Consider the following 18,915-nt stretch of genomic DNA (forward strand, 5'->3'; position numbering starts at 1 on the left):
TTTTTGAAGTGTATCGTTAGGCTTAACTCTGAGAATGGTTAAACAACGTGAACGTTTGCGTTTGCAGATTATGTCAGCGGCGGGGAGTTGTTTACGCATTTGTATCAACGGGAACACTTCACCGAGGACGAAGTGCGAATTTATATCGGGGAAGTTATTTTGGCGCTAGAGCATCTGCACAAAGTAAATCTTATTTTTCCACACTTTATCGTAATACGGTACCCATTGTTTCGTTTATTGTAATATCGCGACACCGACACACCCATTGCCCCGTAAGTGTAAATTTCATTTACAATCTACCGTCGCTGCACGATTAGCGGAGGATCGCTTACTCGTGCGGCATTATCGTTCGCCAGCAATGTATCCAGCGATTCGAAACGTTTCCACGAAGCTTAACGCGAGTTGCACACTCCGAACGGAATATTATTCGGTGTTTCAGCAACGTGTTCCGAACGCGAATATTTTTCTCCTTCGAGCGTGTTTGCAAACGCGATCCACCGATTACCTTGAACGGGCTCGGTCGGCGAGGAACTTTTGCAAACATACCGTCATCGCAAGTTCGGGACTCTTTGTTTTATAGATGTTTAATTAGTTTCGTACGAGGTGTGCCATTTGTTTCGGTCTGTTCGATGCATCGACACCGAGGGGATTTCGTCGAAACTTTTTTTTTTACTCGAGCGTGACCCGATCGTTCTCGTAATTCGTGTAAAACGACAATCTCGACGAACGTTCTCGTATCTCGAGTTGCAAAATTCTTGCAAATTAAAATTTAAACCACGCGCATCGTCGACGTATCCGTTGCTTCCACGAGAAGAAAATTCAACGAAATTGTGACTTCGATTCGAACAAATTTACGGAGAATCTATTAAAAAAATGTATCGAGCGAAGATACGAACATTGTTTGCGAAAGTTTCGGCGTAAATTTAGCGAAGGAAAATTAGGTAAGAATTTGGCTTCGTTCGTAAAGGAATTTCACGCGCATTATTTTTCTTCGTTTATTTTTATCACCTTAAAAAATACGGTTAAAGACGCAAACGTATGGTGTTTCGATGCATCGAACTTCGGGTGACCTTGAACGGTCGCGATCGTTGGAAAAAATCTGGAAAGTTTAAAATCGCCCGTTTTTTGAACCACACGCGAGCAAAGCTCGAAGTTCTCGAGGATTTTTGGTCACTTACTTCCGGGACACCTTGTACGCGATATCCACGGTATCGATGCCGCAACGTTTCTGTTTCCCGTGGACGATATTAATGACACGCACGTTTTCTGTTGCAGCTCGGGATCATTTACAGGGACATTAAATTGGAAAACATTCTGTTGGACAGAGAAGGGCATATCGTGTTAACAGATTTCGGCTTGAGCAAAGAGTTTCTGCCGCACGAACGTGACAGCAACGCTCGCGCTTACTCCTTTTGCGGAACTATCGAGTACATGGCACCGGAAGTGGTACGAGGGGGCTCCGCGGGCCACGATATTGTGAGTCAGGATGAATTTACGTCACGATTTGTTCCCTTCTGTTCTTGGAACTTCGTTATCACGCTCGAGCTTGTCACTGTCAAATACGATGTTTATCGTTTCGTCGTACGTCCCGTATAATCGGTCGCCGAAGCTCTCGGTAAATTGGGAAACACGCAAAAGTACCACGCGACGTTTTATTCTCCTTCGATCCCGGAGGTGTCCCAAAATCTGGCCACAGTTTCTACTCGGTGCAACCTCTGCGACATTTTTTCGATTGAACCGCAAACCTCGGGTTCCCATTTGGAAAAATTCACACTCAAAAATTGTTACTAAGAGAGAGAAAGCTTCAGAACCGTTTCGAAGATTGAAACCGGTATCCTGTTTCTTGAACACTCTGTACAAGACTCGAATAGCAAACTTGGCGTCGATTGCGCAGGTGTAACTAAACTTACAACCTTTTACACCGTGATCTCGGTTTTTCGTTTTTCTCGGTCCATTCGAAACAATAGAATCTAGATTAGATTCTACTCTCTCGTGTAATATTCGATGAGAAACCCTGTTCTTGAACACCCTGTACAAGACTCGAATAGCAAACTCGGCGTCGATTGCGCAGGTGTAACTAAACTTGCAACCTTTTGCACCGTGATCTCTGTTTCTCGTTTTCGTCGGTCCATTCGAAACGATAAAGTCGCGTCCGTTAGACCGAGATCTCGGTTTCTCGTTTTTCTCGGTCCATTCGAAACAATAGAATCTAGATTCGATTCTACGCTCTCGTGTAATATTCGATGAGAAAACTGAACATTTTAACGAATAATTCGACACCGTTTTATCACGGCGACCGGTCGCGTACAGTGTGTAAAAGATTAGGGAATTCCAAGAACGTTGAACGTTGAAAAATCCCTATGAAACATTGGTGAACAATTTTCAGGCGGTGGACTGGTGGAGCGTGGGCGTGCTCACATACGAATTGCTGACCGGCGCGTCGCCTTTTACGGTCGAGGGGGAGAAGAACACCCAGCAGGATATCTCGCGAAGAATACTAAAGACGGACCCGCCTATACCCAGCCACCTGAGCCCCACCGTTCGAGACTTCATACTTCGCCTTCTGGTGAAAGATCCGCGTCAGAGGCTCGGCGGTGGTCCCGACGATGCCAGAGAGCTGAAGGATCACCCGTTCTTCAGGAAAGCACCGCCGCCGTTCAGTTGGCAGTCTCTCGAGAGACGACAGATACCACCGCCGTTCGTTCCACGTATCACCCACGAGCTGGACACCAGTAACTTCTCGGACGAGTTCACCAAGATGATCGCCGCCGACAGCCCGGCCGTGGTCCCGCCCAACTACGACAAGATCTTCAGGGGCTACTCGTACGTGGCGCCCTCTGTACTGTTCGGTGACAACGTGGTCAGCAAGGACATTTTCAAGGAAGCGACCAAGGCCAGCACCGAGTCCCAACGACCTTCCGCTTCGGACGTGTTGGCCGCCAGATTCGAGGAGTCCACATTCTTCCAGACCTACGAGCTCGATCCGCGCGAGGAGGCACTCGGTGACGGTAGCTTCTCCGTGTGTCGCAAGTGCAGACACAGGAAAACGTTGCAGGAGTTCGCGGTGAAGATCGTCAGTCGCAGGATCGACTGCGGACGGGAGGCCAGTTTGCTACGTACCTGCCAGGGCCATCAGAACGTGGTGAAGTTGATCGAGGTGCACCACGACAGGGCGCACACATACCTGGTGATGGAGCTGTTGTCCGGTGGCGAGCTACTGCGAAGACCGCGACCATTCACCGAGCAACAGGCGAGCAGGATAATGCGACACCTGGCGTCCGCGGTGCGCTTCATGCACTCGCGAGGCGTGGTGCACAGAGATCTAAAACCCGAGAACATAGTGTTCGCTCACGAGGGTGAGGACTCGTCGGTGAAGATCGTCGATTTTGGATTCGCCAGGATAAAACGTGGCTGCGAGCCTTTGCACACACCTTGCTTCACACTACCGTACGCCGCGCCGGAGGTCGTTGCCAGACAAGGCTACGATCAGAGCTGCGACCTTTGGAGCCTCGGCGCAATCCTATACTCCATGCTGTCCGGGAAACCTTTGTTCAGAACCGGGTCCCCGGATCTGGCCACGAGGATCAGAGCCGGGGATATCGACTTCGACGGTGACGCGTGGAGTCACGTCTCCGTCCTCGCGAAACAGGTCGCCAAGGGTTTGCTGACCGTCGACCCGACCAAAAGACTGACAGCGACCGGTTTAGCGAACCACCCGTGGCTGGCCGAATCCAGTACTTCCGTTGACACGATCGTGCTCGACGTCAACACCACCGCCAGCTTCCTCGAGAAACCGGAGGGCTTCAGGCTGCGCGAGGTGGACGGTGCCCGGCTAGCGCAGAGGAGGAAGCTGCACAAACGGTCCACCTCTAGCTCCGTTTCCTCTTCGGCATCCACCGCCTCGTCCAGTCCCTCGGTGCTCCTACTGCGGCCACCCAGCGCCGCGACTAACCCCACCGCGTCCGCCTCGCCGGCCCAACCCAGCGCCTTCGACTTCGGTGAGGACAAGGTGAACGAGTACCTTAGCTCCCTCTCGTCTTCCTCCGATTCGAACTCGCCGAGAATTCTGCAACAAGAAACACCCAAGAAACGTCGCAAACGCGACGACGACACCGACGAGCCCCAACCGAAACGTCACAAGAGGCACCCGGACTGCGAAGCTCACAAGAGCAGAACCGGCCCGGTTACCAGGTCCAGGAAACGAAAACTGGAAGAACAAACCGGGAACGACGCGGACGGCTCGACGGAGTCGAGCGAGACCTCCTGCACCGACTCCAGGGACCTCCATCGTAAACAGAAGGCCGGGAAACGGCCCAAACGACTAGCCACCATCATCGTAGAGTAGACCGATCGTATTGTTTTAGTTTTCTCTTCGAATCGGTTCGGCAGGCTCGCACCTCCTCGTGTCTCCTATGCATTTCACGTGATGCTGCAACGTTGCTGCCTTCGAAGCTCGCACGCGAGCGACCGAGCGACCGAGCGACCGACCCATTGCGTCATTCCTATTTACGGAACCGCGGCCAGGGACTCCGTTTTCGAATTTCCCGCGCGTTCGTCGCCGTTTCGTGACCGTTTCCACTTGGCGTCTCGCACACCGAACGGGAAACGTTTCTTCTATATTGGTTGCGGTCAGGTTAAATATATGTTCCACGCTTTTTTTTGCAACACGTAGGAATAATTGGCGGATCGCCAGGAATTTTAACATTTAAGGGTACACGAAGGGAAAGGTTTCGAAAGATTTTACACGGAAGATATTTGTCGGTTCGGGATGACTTTCGCTCGAAACGATTTTTCAAACGATGCGCGCGCGCGTAGTGTGGGAAAGACGAAGCTCCAGTCGTGTTGGTTCGCAAACGTGCGTCCGACAGTGGACAATTCTGTTTTTCTTATCGTGTACCGCGTGTATTGTTCCGAGATGTACATCGAGCGGAACTTAACGAGAACGTATAACTTTGCAACACCTTTTTAACTAATAATATTTAGTTTTTGTTTTTTTTTTTAAATCGTGATCCCCCAATTGTTTCTACCGTTGCGGTGTAAAGCGAGAAGCCAAAAATGCCTGATCAGTTTTTTCAATCAAGCTCCGAAATTTTGACAAACTCGTGCTCGGTTCGTAACGGGATCTCTGGACGTATACTGTTCTTTATCGCAATCTTTAAATTATTGTAGATACGTTTAATTTTATGCCATGCTTAGGGTTACGTATTATCGATCGGAGCTGTGGAAAATAGTATTTCCAGTAGAAAATAAGGACTACACCGTTTCCTTAATCTTTGGAAAATAATTTCTACTTTCATCGTGTGTCCTATACTGTACGAACGATCTGAACGAACACGGTTGATTAATTTTTGGTCGAAGATATTTAGTATTGACTAAATTAAGGTATCTTAATGTGTCTTGTTCATGTGCCACGTTCAATTAAGTGTCTTGTTGAAGGTACAAGGAAGTCGTAGATATTTCTTAATTTTTTAACGTGAACTGTACGTTCGATTACAGTAACCTGTACCTTTAAAGCCAGATTAAATATGTTATATAGCAAACGTATTTAAACAATCTTTCATGTTACCTTGCCATGAACATTCATGACAAATTCCATTCTAAAATAGTATCTAACTAGTTCCTCGTTTGTTATACAGAGCAGTACAGTATGGGACACCAGTGTGTTGCACAGTAACAGTTGAGAACCACTGCACGATGAAAATTGCAACAAATTTACACCATCAGTTATCATGGTAATATCCGATCAGGGATTGCTCGAAGATATAGTTTTTTCACTTGATTGAATTGATTCCGAAACACTTGATAAAGTTCCTTTTCTAGGAAACTCTATATAGAAACTATATAGCGACACTGAGAAAGATTAAACATAACTGTGAAATTTTTGAAAGTAACAACGAAAAAGAAACGATTCAAAGCCACTCGTTCGACTTCCTCGTATCTTCGCTATCGATTGATGAAACTTCCGATCAACGCGAAAATATCATTTGATCAAGGCTTTACGGACAATGTGAAGCGTTTCTCTACTATTTTCTATCGCGAGTACTATGTTCGCTCAGCTCTACTGCGTCGATAGTAATCATACGTATGTATATCCTTATATACATACGCACACGCTATGTTCTCATAACGAATGTAAACGTTGTTTGTTAACGAGGGAACATCGTCCTTACCGCGATCCGATCATTAGCGCGCGATTTATACAGAGTCCTATTTCGCCTTATCGTAAACCACGGGAAGATGGCGACCGATCCTGAACGCATCAGAGCCTCCTTTTCGCGTTGATTTCTTTGTCACGTTGTCTGTGATCAAACGTAAACGTTGAAGCGCTTTCATCGTTTTCCCCGGGCGTGTTCCTAAACGTCCCGAGTCGCCTTCTAACTCGCCCCTAACCTTAACCGTTCCGTGATAAAGGGGAGTACACACGGTGAGCCGAGCATGCGCGACATCGTCTCGAGCGAGGACCACCGCGAAGCTCCTCCTCCTTGCCCCGCCCATTCCCCCCTCCACTCCCTGAAAATACATAGCAAATGTGCCTCAGAAGCTCGCCACCGATCGGCGAGTGGAAGAAAAGACAATTTCAAGTAGGTGTGTGCATCGCGGGTTTCTCGAGGATCGAGAAACGGCGAGGAAAACTTATTTATTTAACGAAAGAGGCGCGCGCCCCACGAGAGAGAGAGAGACACACGGTGAGCGTCGATTTTACAGACTATTCGAAACGGTGGTTCTGTTCACTAGCATATATCGAATGCTATTCTTATACATTGATTTTTAGTCCTGAATCTTTATAAAAATATTATATATAAAAAAAAAAATATATATATATATATACACGCGTAGGTTATACATATGTATATATGTGAATATATATGTATATGTATATGGGGTGTGTGTGTGCGTTTGTGTGCGTCTGCGTGCGTGCGTGCGTATGTATGTATGTATGTCTCTATGTATGTGTGTGTATATATATACATATATACATACACACATATGTATATATATATACTAGTACACGACCGACATACGAAAACATACATGTGTACATTCTAGGGTGTTAGATGATAGGGTCGATGAGGTCATCAAGTATTATATGTGTTTCTCGAAATTCCTTCGTTTCGTACGAATGCGTTTACGTACTGTGGTGGTCGGAACGAAATGAGTTGGCCACTCAAGGCCACTGGACGGCTGACCCCCAAATTTAACTCACGAAGCTTTCCCCCCCACTTCTCTGCCTTCGTTGCTACGGTACGCGCACGCCAATGACGCGCAGAGTAGCCATTGACGGTGAGGGGGAGTGGCCTTTGGCAGCCAATTGAGTTTGATTCGATTGTACTTTCGAACGATGAACGAGAATATGTATTAGAACGATTTAACGGGCGGAACATCGAATTTGTTAGAAAACGGAAAGCAGAAGGGAGCTGCGCTCATCAGCGAAAGGATTGAGAATGTTCAGAGGACTCGAGATCGTGGCGAGATTTATTTTCGTAGGAGTTTTTAACGCGACCCTTCGACCCTCCCCGCTGCCTCGAACTCAAACTACGAACAACTCTAGTCCAAAACCGCTGTCCCGTGAAAGTCAGTTTGAAATTTCGTGGTCGGATTTTTACGCAAACGGTTTCGATGTCAGTCATAACGCCGCAGGGAGGAGTCGAAGTTGTACGTCGTCGAGAGAAAGTTGCTTCTTTGGTGCGTGATGATAGTTCGTTTCGTTACGTGTTTTCAGTGTCTTTGTTGGACGATTGTATACACAGCGACTCGCTGATTTGTTTTGAATTAAGATGCGTAGAAGTGATGCGCGATCAACGAATCGATCGATTTCGCGCGACGTAACGAATCAAAAACGTAAACTGGAGTGTTTAAGTACGAGGTGGTTACGTTTGCGTGGAAATAGATCTTGAAAATACTTGGGGCACGGATTATAGAGGTACAGGGCTGCACCATACCACGCGTATCTTCGAACGTTATTTTTGTCAAAAAAGAAAAGAAAAAAAACGAAGCGTTGCGAAAGAATATCTTTCTCTGTATCTTCGATATATTTCTTTTTCTTTTATTTTTTTTTTTAATGTACAATCATCCAATGCCCGCGTTTATGTTACGTTGCATTCGAATTAGGAGAATTAGCGATTCTTACGATGGGCTATTATCGCAACGCGTGGTAACAGGTCTGTGAGACGCTGTACGTTGAATTAGCCTTTAAGGATGAAAGGAAGGAGTTGATGGGTGTTGATTGCTGTGAGAAAAAAAAGTGTGGCATTAAAGAGGGACGGGCGAAGACTGAAATGGTTGTACACCGACTCAGGGAACAGAGAGACGCGACCGAGAAAATTCTCTAAAATCGAGTACGTGGATAAACGTTCCACGGAGACGCGTGCTTCTACCAAAGACGACCGAAGCGATAAAATTGCTCTGCAAAGACCAAAAATGAAACCGCGCTTACCTTGTCGAGAGCGTGAAACTGAATCGTGATTTTCGGGCGTAACAGTTTATCGTGTATGAAGAATGAAAGGAAGAAAGAAAAAAGAAAAAAAAAAAGAAACGAAACAAAGAAATATTTAATGAAAAAAAATGAACAGATATAAAGAATTATATATTTAATATAAGACTATATTAGAAAAATCATATTTCTTTAATAAAAGGATATTTCTATTTAGAATCGTATAAAAAAAAAAAGTCATTAATCGAGTCTTTATGAGTTGAATCAGTTGGTCCGGTCCGAGGAAGAACTGATTTCTCTTTTTCTAGATACATATATCACTGTTACGTTATTAAGGAAAGAAGATAACACGGAAATCCTTGGAGAATACGTATATTTATACAGGGCGTCGTAAGAGTCTAGTGCATTCTTTTGGCAATTTAAATCGATCGAACCATATCATCGCAATCGTCGCGGTTGAAGTTGATGTTCATAGATGTTAACGAATAGCATTTCTTTTGAGTTTGGACGATGGTAAAGTTTGTTTCGTTTATGGTTCTGCGACTGAACGATAAAAAGGACGGAGGCATTGTTTTTTAATCGAAACTATACTGACGGATAGATAAAAAAAATTATGCGATAGACTTTTGAGACATCCTATATGCATATATTATATACATAGTTATATACGGATTCAAGCTTGTACCATACGATAAAGAGTGCTGTTCTGTTGCTATAAGTACGTAAGAGAGACAAAATACCTTTGTTACTACTGGTTGTTAAATATATCATAACTAAATATTTATTTACATAATGGATTTTCATTGTCTGAAACGTTGGACCCCGCTGCCATTAAGGATTCATATCTTTTTAAATATGTGACAATTTTATTAAAAAACGAACGTATTATTTTAAACTTTTAACCCACGTAGCTAGTTTATCGGATATTTCATAGCGTTTAGAGATTTTAAACAGTTATCGATCTCTTTCTAAATCTATTTTTTATAGTTCGTCACATTCACCTTGGTTGAATTTTTCAACTTGACACGGCTTCGTATATATTTTGTACGATACGAGTTGATAACCGTGTTTATTATGAATGACTGAAATGTTTAAAATGTTTTTAGCAGAAAAAAGTTACTCGATCCTGCCAGGATTCGAACCTGGAATCTTCTGATCCGTAGTCAGACGCGTTGTCCATTGCGCTACAGGACCCCGTTATTACCCTCTTAAATAGTACTTTTTCTTTATAGAGTATTTGAAGCAACAAGTATGCTCAGTACTTTGGAACAAAAATTGGTAATATGCAAAGAAAAACGTGACATGAATAACACGTACAGGGTAAAAGGTAGATATAGCAGACAATATTTTTTAATATTGTTTTGCGTCGCATGAAACGGAGGCTCCGAACCCCCTTTCCAATGTTATCGATTTTGACGGAAATAAAATTTCAAGGTTATCAGATGTAGAAATTAAAAATAAATATGACAGGAATTCATTATTTTCGTAGCAAGCGGAAACAGAGATGAAATATAGAATAAACGTTTCATCTTATGGGGGTTGGTGTTCCACGATCTGAAATACCGACCACGTAACGTCAATAGTTTCGGAGCGACCTCTTCGTTTAATAATGGCGAGTCTAGGAACTATATTCAACTGAACCACCAAAGTCGGTAAACAGAGTAAACCTTGAAAACTCTAGGTTCTATCAAACTTACCAATCTCAGAAAATATTGTAATATTTAAACAACGTGACACTAAACTGTAAACTTACAGCTACCCAAGTGCTTAACAAAATTTTTCAAGTTCCATTTATTTTCAGATATCTGTAATATGTATTTATATACACATTTTATATTTTAAGGGAGGCATGATCGAAAGATACTTGGAACTTTCATATCACTTTAACATAATTTAGGATTAAATAAAGGGAATAGAAGCAGAACAGGGAACGAAGGAGAGCTATTTGTGTCACTCGAAATGAATTTATTGAATTGTATCGGAATAAAATTCATATTGTTGATAAGTTTTATTAAAATATTGAAAACTTTGTACCCGTTACAAATATGTTTTATGTTACAATATTATACTTATCCGTATATATGTACATTAAAAAGACTATACTAGGGTCGTAGCCATGTAGCTCGGTATTATCCACGACCTTTAAAAGAATGCATAAATTAATGATAAAAAGTTAATAAATTATTCAATAAGATGAGCACTAAAAAATAACATTACAAATCTACGGTTCAATATTTGCTACAATATTTGCAAAAGTTGTATGTGTATACTTTAACGTACAGTTGCAAACGTTTACAAATTGATAATGCAAAACAAATAATTTATTAATATTCAATCGGGAATAATTATATACAAAAAGGCGGGAATGTTCACATATACATCTCGCTTTGTCTAGGAGGGCCTCCACTATCATTCTATAATCCTTTGAATAGGGGACTTTCATCGGACAGGGGGCATAAAAGCAAAGTTCGTAAATTTACTTATTATCGTTCTAGTGCAATATTGATCCTTCTATATAATACCTCTACCGTCATTCTATGTTCCTATTAACATTGTTAGTTCCGACAGGAATCCAACGAAAAATGTAGTAGTACGTTATTAATAGATCGAAACAAGTGATTATGTAATTACTGTAAGAATTATCGACTTTAAAGATTGTTGATAAGAATTTCATTTCAAGGAGAATGCTTCCAAAAAAGTGCCTCGTGTGTTGCTTTGAAACCATACATCATAATGTGAGTGCAAACATGTACAAATTAAAAATAGAAAGTTTTTAAAATACTGATTACAACGATCGTTAAATAATAATATCATAAGTGTAACCATTTACGTAAATTATTGATAACTAATGAAGTTGTATGAAGATGTGTGTAAAATTGCTATCGAATGTTGTTACGAAACTACATTTCACGGCACGAGTGTAAAATTGCGTTTTTGGCAATGAACTTTTTATCTAGATACTAAACAATGAAGAATTTAACTTTTCCTATTCCATACGAACTAAAATTCTAAATTTCTTTTATATATATTTTCATAGAGGGGAATTAATTTTTCGTTTGAAAAATTTCTATCGTCCTTGAAAATGATTTACACAGAAAACGGAATTTTATATAAGATATGTATTTTTGAAATGTTCTGTGTAAATAATAAGAATGAAACAAATGTTACATTAATGTATCTAATAAACGATTATTATTTTTCATATCTTGAAACTTCCCTTACCTAAAACACATGGCAGTAACAATCTCTTATTTCGAAACTGAATAAATATGTATTTATGTATACTAGTTAATAATTTATAATCTACGAATCACAAGATTGTAATATTAATATTTAGAAAATGGACATACGTTAGTAACAATTACGGTTCAACATAAAAATTCATACAACCCTTCCATCTATACTAACTTGTTTGTACCCTGATTTGTACTAATTTTAATTATTAACAATTTTTATCGAACAATAATTGAAATAAAATGTTCGTGGAATTATGCTGGGATACATCGTGTAAGAAATGAAGGTATAGGTTAGAATTCATCGTGCAAATTCATATCCGGAGTATTAAACAAATTTACATCGTTTAAAAATGTGCTCATTAAGATTTTTATTAATATTTACTCTGATTATAAAGCAATAGAAATCTATTGTATTCTATATTTATAACTTTTACCTGAATATTTCTTCCGTTTGAGACGCGTTTACAATGTTGAAACAAGTAGTATAAGTAAACCACGCAAGTAGTACGACCCCATCAGTACACGGACAAATCATTGCACTCTCTTGAAACTTCAATATTATACAGCGAATTATTTTCGAAGCAAGAATTATTCTTCCTTGACATTACTATTTATCGTTGTTCCATTACTAGATTGTTCGTTACTTCAAAATTCTTATACTGTTAAAATTATGCACTTATGGAAACAATTTACTGTGAGAGAATGGTGTTCGAAACGAAGTGGTCCTATTACGCCATGAAGAGACACAAGCACTATAAAAAGCCTCTTCTTTCCACTTCAGCATAAACTACTGCGCAAAAATTGCAAAAATTCTTCCATATAAAATTCCGTTCTACGTGTAAGAATATCGTTTCTCTTGTAAAAAAATAAATCATTTTCAAAGGCGATAAAAATTTTTCAAACGAAAAATTAATTCTTCTTTATTACAATACGTACAAAAAAGATTTAAAATTCTACGTCCACTACATTTACCGATTTGAGTGACATAGTTAAATATAGTTTTCAAACTTACCATTTTTAAGTGAAGAGATCGCTCCAGCTCCATTGCTTGATTTTACCTGGTCGGTCTTTCAGATCGTGGGACATCAACCCCCATAAGATAAAACGTTTATTCTATATTTCATTTCTGATTCTGATAGCTACCAAAATAATGAATTCTTGTCATATTTATTTTTAATTTCTACATCTAATAACGTTGAAATTTTGTTTTTGTCAAATTCGATAATGGAAAGGGAGTTGGGAGCCTGCGTTTTATGCAATGGAAAAAAATATTGCTTGCAATGACTATCTTATACCCTATATGTGTTATCCGTATCACGTTTTCCTTTCTGCACCACCAATTTTTGTCCCGAAGTACTGAGTATAATTGTTGTTTCAAATATTCTATAAAGAAAAAGTGCTTTTTAAGAGGGTAATAAAAGGGTCCTGTGGCGCAATGGACAACGCGTCTGACTACGGATCAGAAGATTCCAGGTTCAAATCCTGGCAGGATCGAATAATTTTTTTCTGCTAAAAATATTTTAAACATTTCAGTCATCCATAATAAACATGGTTATCAACTCGTATCGTACAAAATATATACGAAGCCGTGTCAAGTTGAAAAATTCATCCGAGGTGAATGTGACAAATTATAAAAAATAGGTTAAGAAAGAGAGGATAGCTGTGACAATTTCTAAACGTTGTGAAATAATTTAGATAAACTAGCTACGTGGGTTAGTTGTTCTGTATTATTTAAACTTAAAAAATTATTCGATCCTGCCAGGATTTGAACCTGGAATCTTCTGATCCGTAGTCAGACGCGTTGTCCATTGCGCCACAGGACCCCTTTATTACCCTCTTAAATAGTACTTTTTCTTTATAGAATATTTCAAGCAACAATTATACTTAGAACTTCGGGACAAAGTTCAATGTATGATAAGAATTCATTATTTTGGTAGCAATCAAAATCAGAAATGAAATATAGAATAAACATTTCGTCTTATGGGGGTTGGTGTCCCATGATCTGAAAGACCAACCAGGTAAAAACAAGCAATGGGGCTGGAGCGCTCTCTTCATTTGAAAATGGTAAGTTTAAAAACAATATTCAACTATACCACTCAAATCGGTAAATGTAGTGAACGTAGAATTTTAAATCTTTTTTGTACGTATTGTAAAAGAGAAGAATTAATTTTTCATTTGATAAATTTTTATCGCCCTTGAAAATGATTTATTTTTTACAAGAGAAGCGATATTCTTACACGTAGAACGGAATTTTATATGGAAGAATTTTTGGAATTTTTGCGCAGTAGTTTATGCTGAAGTGGAAAGAAGAGGCTCTCTGCCTTTTATAGTGCTTGTGTCTCTTGATGGCGTAATAGGACCACTTCGCTTCGAACACCATTCTCTCACAGTAAATTGTTTCCATAAGTGCATAATTTTAACAGTATAAAAATTTTGAAGTAACGAACAATCTAGTAATGGAACAACGATAAATAGTAATGTCAAGGAAGAATAATTCTTGCTTCGAAAATAATTCGCTGTATAATATTGAAGTTTCAAGAGAGTGCAATGATTTGTCCGTGTACTGATGGGCTCGTACCACTCGCGTGGTTTACTTATACTACTTGTTTCAACATTGTAAACGCGTCTCAAACGGAAGAAATATTCAGGAAAAAGTTATAAATATGGAATACAATAGATTTCTATTGCTTTATAAATAGTATAAATATTAATAAAAATTGTAATGAGCACATTTTTAAACGATGTAAATTTGTTTAATAATCCGGATATGAATTTGCACGATGAATTCTAACCTATATACCTTTATTTCTTACACGATGTATCCCAGCATAATTCTACGAACATTTTATTTCAACTGTTGTTCGATAAAAATTATTAATAATTATAATTAGTACAAATCAAGGTACAAACAACTTAGTATAGATGGAAGGTTTATACCCTCATTAGATGAAATGTTTATTCCATATTTCATCTCTGATTTTGATTGCTACGAAAATAATGAATTCCTGTCATATTTATTTTTAATTTCTACATCTGATAACTTTGAAATTTTATTTTCGTCAAAATCGATAACATTGGAAAGGGGGGTCGGAGTCTCCGTTTCATGCGACGCCAAACAATATTAAAAAATATTGTTTGCAATATCTACCTTATACCCTGTACGTGTTATTCATGTCACGTTTTTCTTTGCATGTTACCAATTTTTGTTCCAAAGTACTGAGCATACTTGTTGCTTCAAATACTCTATAAAGAAAAAGTACTATTTAAGAGGGTAATAACGGGGTCCTGTAGCGCAATGGACAACGCGTCTGACTACGGATCAGAAGATTCCAGGTTCGAATCCTGGCAGGATCGAGTAACTTTTTTCTGCTAAAAACATTTTAAACATTTCAGTCATTCATAATAAACACGGTTATCAACTCGTATCGTACAAAATATATACGAAGCCGTGTCAAGTTGAAAAATTCAACCGAGGTGAATGTGACGAACTATAAAAAATAGGTTTGAAAGAGATCGATAACTGTTAAAATCTCTAAACGCTATGAAATATCCGATAAACTAGCTACGTGGGTTAAAAGTTTAAAATAATACGTTCGTTTTTTAATAAAATTGTCACGTATTTAAAAAGATACGAATTCATAATGGCAGCGGGGTCCAACGTTTCAGACAATGAAAATCCATTATGTAAATAAACATTTAGTTGTGATATATTTAACAACCAGTAGTAACAAAGGTATTTCGTCTCTCTTACGTACTTATAGCAACCGAACAGCACTCTTTATCGTGTGGCAGAAGCTTGAATAAAAATATTTGGCTTGAATGTTGTACTCAGTGAGTATTTATATTCACCGATGGCGACAGGAATTAATTACCAAACTGATAAACTGAAAAGTATTTATTATTACATATTAACGTGGAAATTAATGTACGCGATTAACAGGACAATTATAGTTATAATCGAGAATAACGAATTTCTATTTGTACAGGAAGAAAAATAATACATGTAAAATGTAACGTAAAGTTCAAGAGCGACGTAGTAAATGAAATAAGAGAGGGGTAGGTTATTAAATTTTTCTTATCATTATATAATGTCAATTGAGACAATCCTATATCTATAATTTTCTGTATTTTCCAAATTTCTAAATCATCCTTTGATATCTGGAAATCTTACTACTATGCAGTCCGATCGCTAAGAATCTAAAAAGTGAATCTAAGTCGTTCCTGTGTTCTCTTAGCAAACCCGATTGAAGAAAAAGAAATGTTTGGCGTCACCGAGAGAGGTGTATCCCTCTGCGTCCGAGACATCTTTTTCTATAAGCGGATGTACCAGAGTAGACGACAACTGACCGTTCGGATCAATTATCACGGCTGGTCACTTGCTTATGCAACAAGCAGAGGTGACCGGAGTGAGAGACAAGCGAGCGAGCAAAAATAAACTACTTATTCGATAATTGTTTGGCAGATTACAGAGGTGGCCTTAAAACTAGCTTAGACGAAGTTTAAAATTAAAGATCCCGTGGCGAATACGATGCGAGAGTCCTCATCGTTCATGGATATAACAAGTTATGTAAGTGAAATCGAAAAATACGGAACAAGTTAATACATGATTAAGAAATAAAAACTGTAAATAATTAATTAAATTTTATGAATTTTATACGAATTTATACATAGACAATGAATCAAAATATCGAATGAACATAATTTTTAATAATATGTTATACGTAGATAGATAGACCAAATGAAGAAGTAATACAAAATTAAAAACAGTGAATGATTGAAAAAATTATCTATAATTAGTCGGTAAAGTTGGTACAGTTTTAAAATTAGTTTGACTGCTTTACCGCTAGATGGCTGTATCATTGTGTTTTTCAGTTGTAACTCATAACAATCAAGGAATTGTAATATTATTTCTTAAATGTATTTCATTGCATTTTGAGAATAAATTTAATATGTGTATTTTAGATACGGAGACTTGTTAAATAAAAATAGTGTACCAATAATTTTATTGATATTTATAAATGTTAATTTATAAAACGTTATTTATTAAAGATGTTTTATGGCGTTATTAGAATGAATTTCGATATTTATAGACTAGATACTGCGAATGCTACGAAATAAAAATTTTTAGCAGCTCCATGATATTTTAAACTTAAAGTGAGTATCTGTGCAAATGAGAAATTTGTACAAAATACATATTACAACATTTAAAAATTGAATTGTGATACATGTAACTAATTTTGTAAATATATTAAGATGTAACGATGTATATTTAATAAATAATAACATATTTATTGGATCGATAACCTACTACAAAGTTTTAATATCAAAAACTAGTAATAACATTCTGTGAAGCTTGAATAGGTATTAAAACTTTGTGATTTTTTCCTTGTGCGGCATTAGTCCATGTTATTCAGTGTATCTTTTGTATCTTATTTCAGTTAAAATTTTTCAAAAATACTCTCAAAATAATTATGTTCTTCGAATGCGTAATAGCATTCGCATGAAACAAGATATACAAAATTCGTTTTTATTCTTTAACTTCAAAATTAAACTTAAATTCAGTCTGTGCATTGTTAATAGCAACAGTATTTTCATTGAAAAACATTGGATCATTATCCAAGTGCTGTTTTTCTTTTGTCAAATTGCAAGCAGCTTTTTTTATAAACACGCATTTTTTATTTTGTATGGACGGAGTTATAAATTTTATAGAAGATGCAGCTTTACCATGTTTCTGCTCGTCCAATGACATTTTTTCTCTATAATTCCCTAAAGTATTGTACATTACTTGTCTCTTTTTTACCAGTGGTACAGTGTTGCTTTTTAAAATATTTATATTTTTGTTTAGATCGCGTGCCTGTTTCTCAGGAAGTTTGCCAGTATCTAGACACATTTTTAATTGTTGGATACACCAGGATAATTCTAATTCAAATAGATTTTCAGCTTCCTGGCTTAAACCACTTTTAGTTTCTGCATTTGAACTTGAAGGATTCATTACTTTTGGTGGTTTTGCATGTTTTATATTCATTGTCAATTTTTTACCATTCTGAAAGTATTGTCAGATATCAAAGAATACAAATTGTTGTTTCAATTATTTATTGTTACTAAAAGAACAATAAAGAAACAGAAAAATCAAAATAGCATACCGTTCTAGGCTTTGGAGGCATTTTTAATTACATTTAGTATAAAGTAATTCAGTCACTTTTTCAATTGTTGATGTTTTGTTTGGTTATGTGTGATTTCAATATTGTTATACTTGCTTCACAGATAACATATAGAACAGGTATTTTACTTTACATGAGTGGTGCGACACGTTTTAAAATACCGACCGTAACATTGTTGGTTTTGGAGCGATCTATTTATTTAAGAATAGTCAGTTTAGAAACTATATTCATTAACTTGTGAAAGCAAGTGACTCGTCGTGTGGTTGGTCAGAGTAGTCAATTGTCGTCCTCTAGTATTTGATTCTCTGCTAATTTCAAGTAATATATGTAGTTTTCTACTTTTTCCACCTTCGCTTCTATTACCTTTATGCGATTCTATATTGAGTCAAAAAAAGAAATACGAAAGTTTCTTATATTGTTTAATCGTTTCTTTATTAAAATATAAGAATATAATGTTTCTTACAACAGAGACGTTAGCTTGTTTGAGTGCTTTTAATATCGCATGATTTTGTCGACAACGTAAGTATTTAGGCACAGGGAAGTTTTCTACGTTTATTACCTTTACTGACTTTGGTGATTCAGTTGAATATAGTTCCTAAACTCACCATTCTTCAACGAAGAAGCTGTCCTAACACCACTCGTATATTACGAGGTTGGTATTCATAGACTGATATATCTCACTTGTGATTCCCACTGCTAGTAAAATAATTTTTGTCATGTCTATTTTTAACTTTTACATTTCGATCTGAATCGATAATGTTGGAAGGGACAGGAAAATAGTAAAATGGCTTGCAAGCCACTATTCGTATGATATGAAAAGCATTACTTTTAAGAAGAAGAATGTGGCAACATCTTCGAAACAGGTAAAAAAACCACTTAATATCTACGACAGGTAAATAATCTGGTTACGCATCTCCAAGGAGTCAATTTATTTCATAGATGTTGTTGCTAAATAGTCATAGTAATTGTCAGTTCATTAACTGATCATTAGATTAAATAATGATATGATAATCTAAACAGTATTCTAAATAAGATAAACAGAAGTTTCTGAAATCTCTGACAAATATTTTGTTTAATTATAATTTCG

At 38.1% G+C, this 18,915-nt stretch overlaps 2 protein-coding genes and 4 non-coding genes across 8 annotated transcripts in view; 3 read left to right on the top strand and 3 right to left on the bottom strand.

Annotated features, from left to right (window-relative positions):
• The window catches only part of LOC143151050 (ribosomal protein S6 kinase alpha-5), a 46,312-nt gene extending 34,679 nt beyond the window's left edge, over nt 1-11,633 (top strand). For all 3 annotated transcript variants that reach the window (XM_076319817.1, XM_076319808.1, XM_076319800.1), the window contains exons 5-7: nt 68-183; nt 1,276-1,476; nt 2,387-11,633. In XM_076319817.1, coding sequence (XP_076175932.1) covers nt 68-183; nt 1,276-1,476; nt 2,387-4,345 — 2,276 coding nt within the window. In that variant the 3' untranslated portion in view covers nt 4,346-11,633. The remainder of the gene's footprint in view (nt 1-67; nt 184-1,275; nt 1,477-2,386) is intronic.
• On the bottom strand, nt 9,553-9,625 carry Trnar-acg (transfer RNA arginine (anticodon ACG)). The gene has a single exon. It is a non-coding gene; the product is annotated as a tRNA-Arg (tRNA).
• A 1,455-nt stretch (nt 11,634-13,088) lies between the features above and the next one.
• Trnar-acg (transfer RNA arginine (anticodon ACG)) lies at nt 13,089-13,161 on the top strand. The gene has a single exon. It is a non-coding gene; the product is annotated as a tRNA-Arg (tRNA).
• Nucleotides 13,162-13,417: 256 nt separating this feature from the next.
• Nucleotides 13,418-13,490, bottom strand: Trnar-acg (transfer RNA arginine (anticodon ACG)). Its single transcript has one exon. It is a non-coding gene; the product is annotated as a tRNA-Arg (tRNA).
• A 1,458-nt stretch (nt 13,491-14,948) lies between these two features.
• Nucleotides 14,949-15,021, top strand: Trnar-acg (transfer RNA arginine (anticodon ACG)). Its single transcript has one exon. It is a non-coding gene; the product is annotated as a tRNA-Arg (tRNA).
• Nucleotides 15,022-15,362: 341 nt separating this feature from the next.
• LOC143150454 (UPF0488 protein CG14286) lies at nt 15,363-18,612 on the bottom strand. Its single transcript, XM_076318732.1, has 3 exons — nt 18,292-18,612; nt 17,811-18,203; nt 15,363-17,710 (listed from the first exon to the last, which is right to left on the bottom strand). Exons 2-3 carry the CDS (start codon nt 17,829-17,831, stop codon nt 17,195-17,197), a joined length of 537 nt encoding a protein of 178 aa, XP_076174847.1. The 5' UTR covers nt 17,832-18,203; nt 18,292-18,612; the 3' UTR covers nt 15,363-17,194.
• Between the last annotated feature and the right edge of the window lie 303 nt (nt 18,613-18,915).

This window comes from Ptiloglossa arizonensis, chromosome 1 (genome assembly GCF_051014685.1).
Source record: "Ptiloglossa arizonensis isolate GNS036 chromosome 1, iyPtiAriz1_principal, whole genome shotgun sequence".
Classification (NCBI taxonomy): Eukaryota; Metazoa; Arthropoda; class Insecta; order Hymenoptera; family Colletidae; genus Ptiloglossa; species Ptiloglossa arizonensis.

What these genes read in the sequence shown, in the direction of transcription:
- LOC143150454 (XM_076318732.1), bottom strand. Translation starts at nt 17,831, where the DNA reads ATGCCTCCAAAGCCTAGAACG. An exon ending in TGCCTCCAAAGCCTAGAACG is followed by an intron (nt 17,711 to 17,810) that starts GTATGCTATTTT and finishes CAATACTTTCAG; the next exon opens with AATGGTAAAAAATTGACAAT.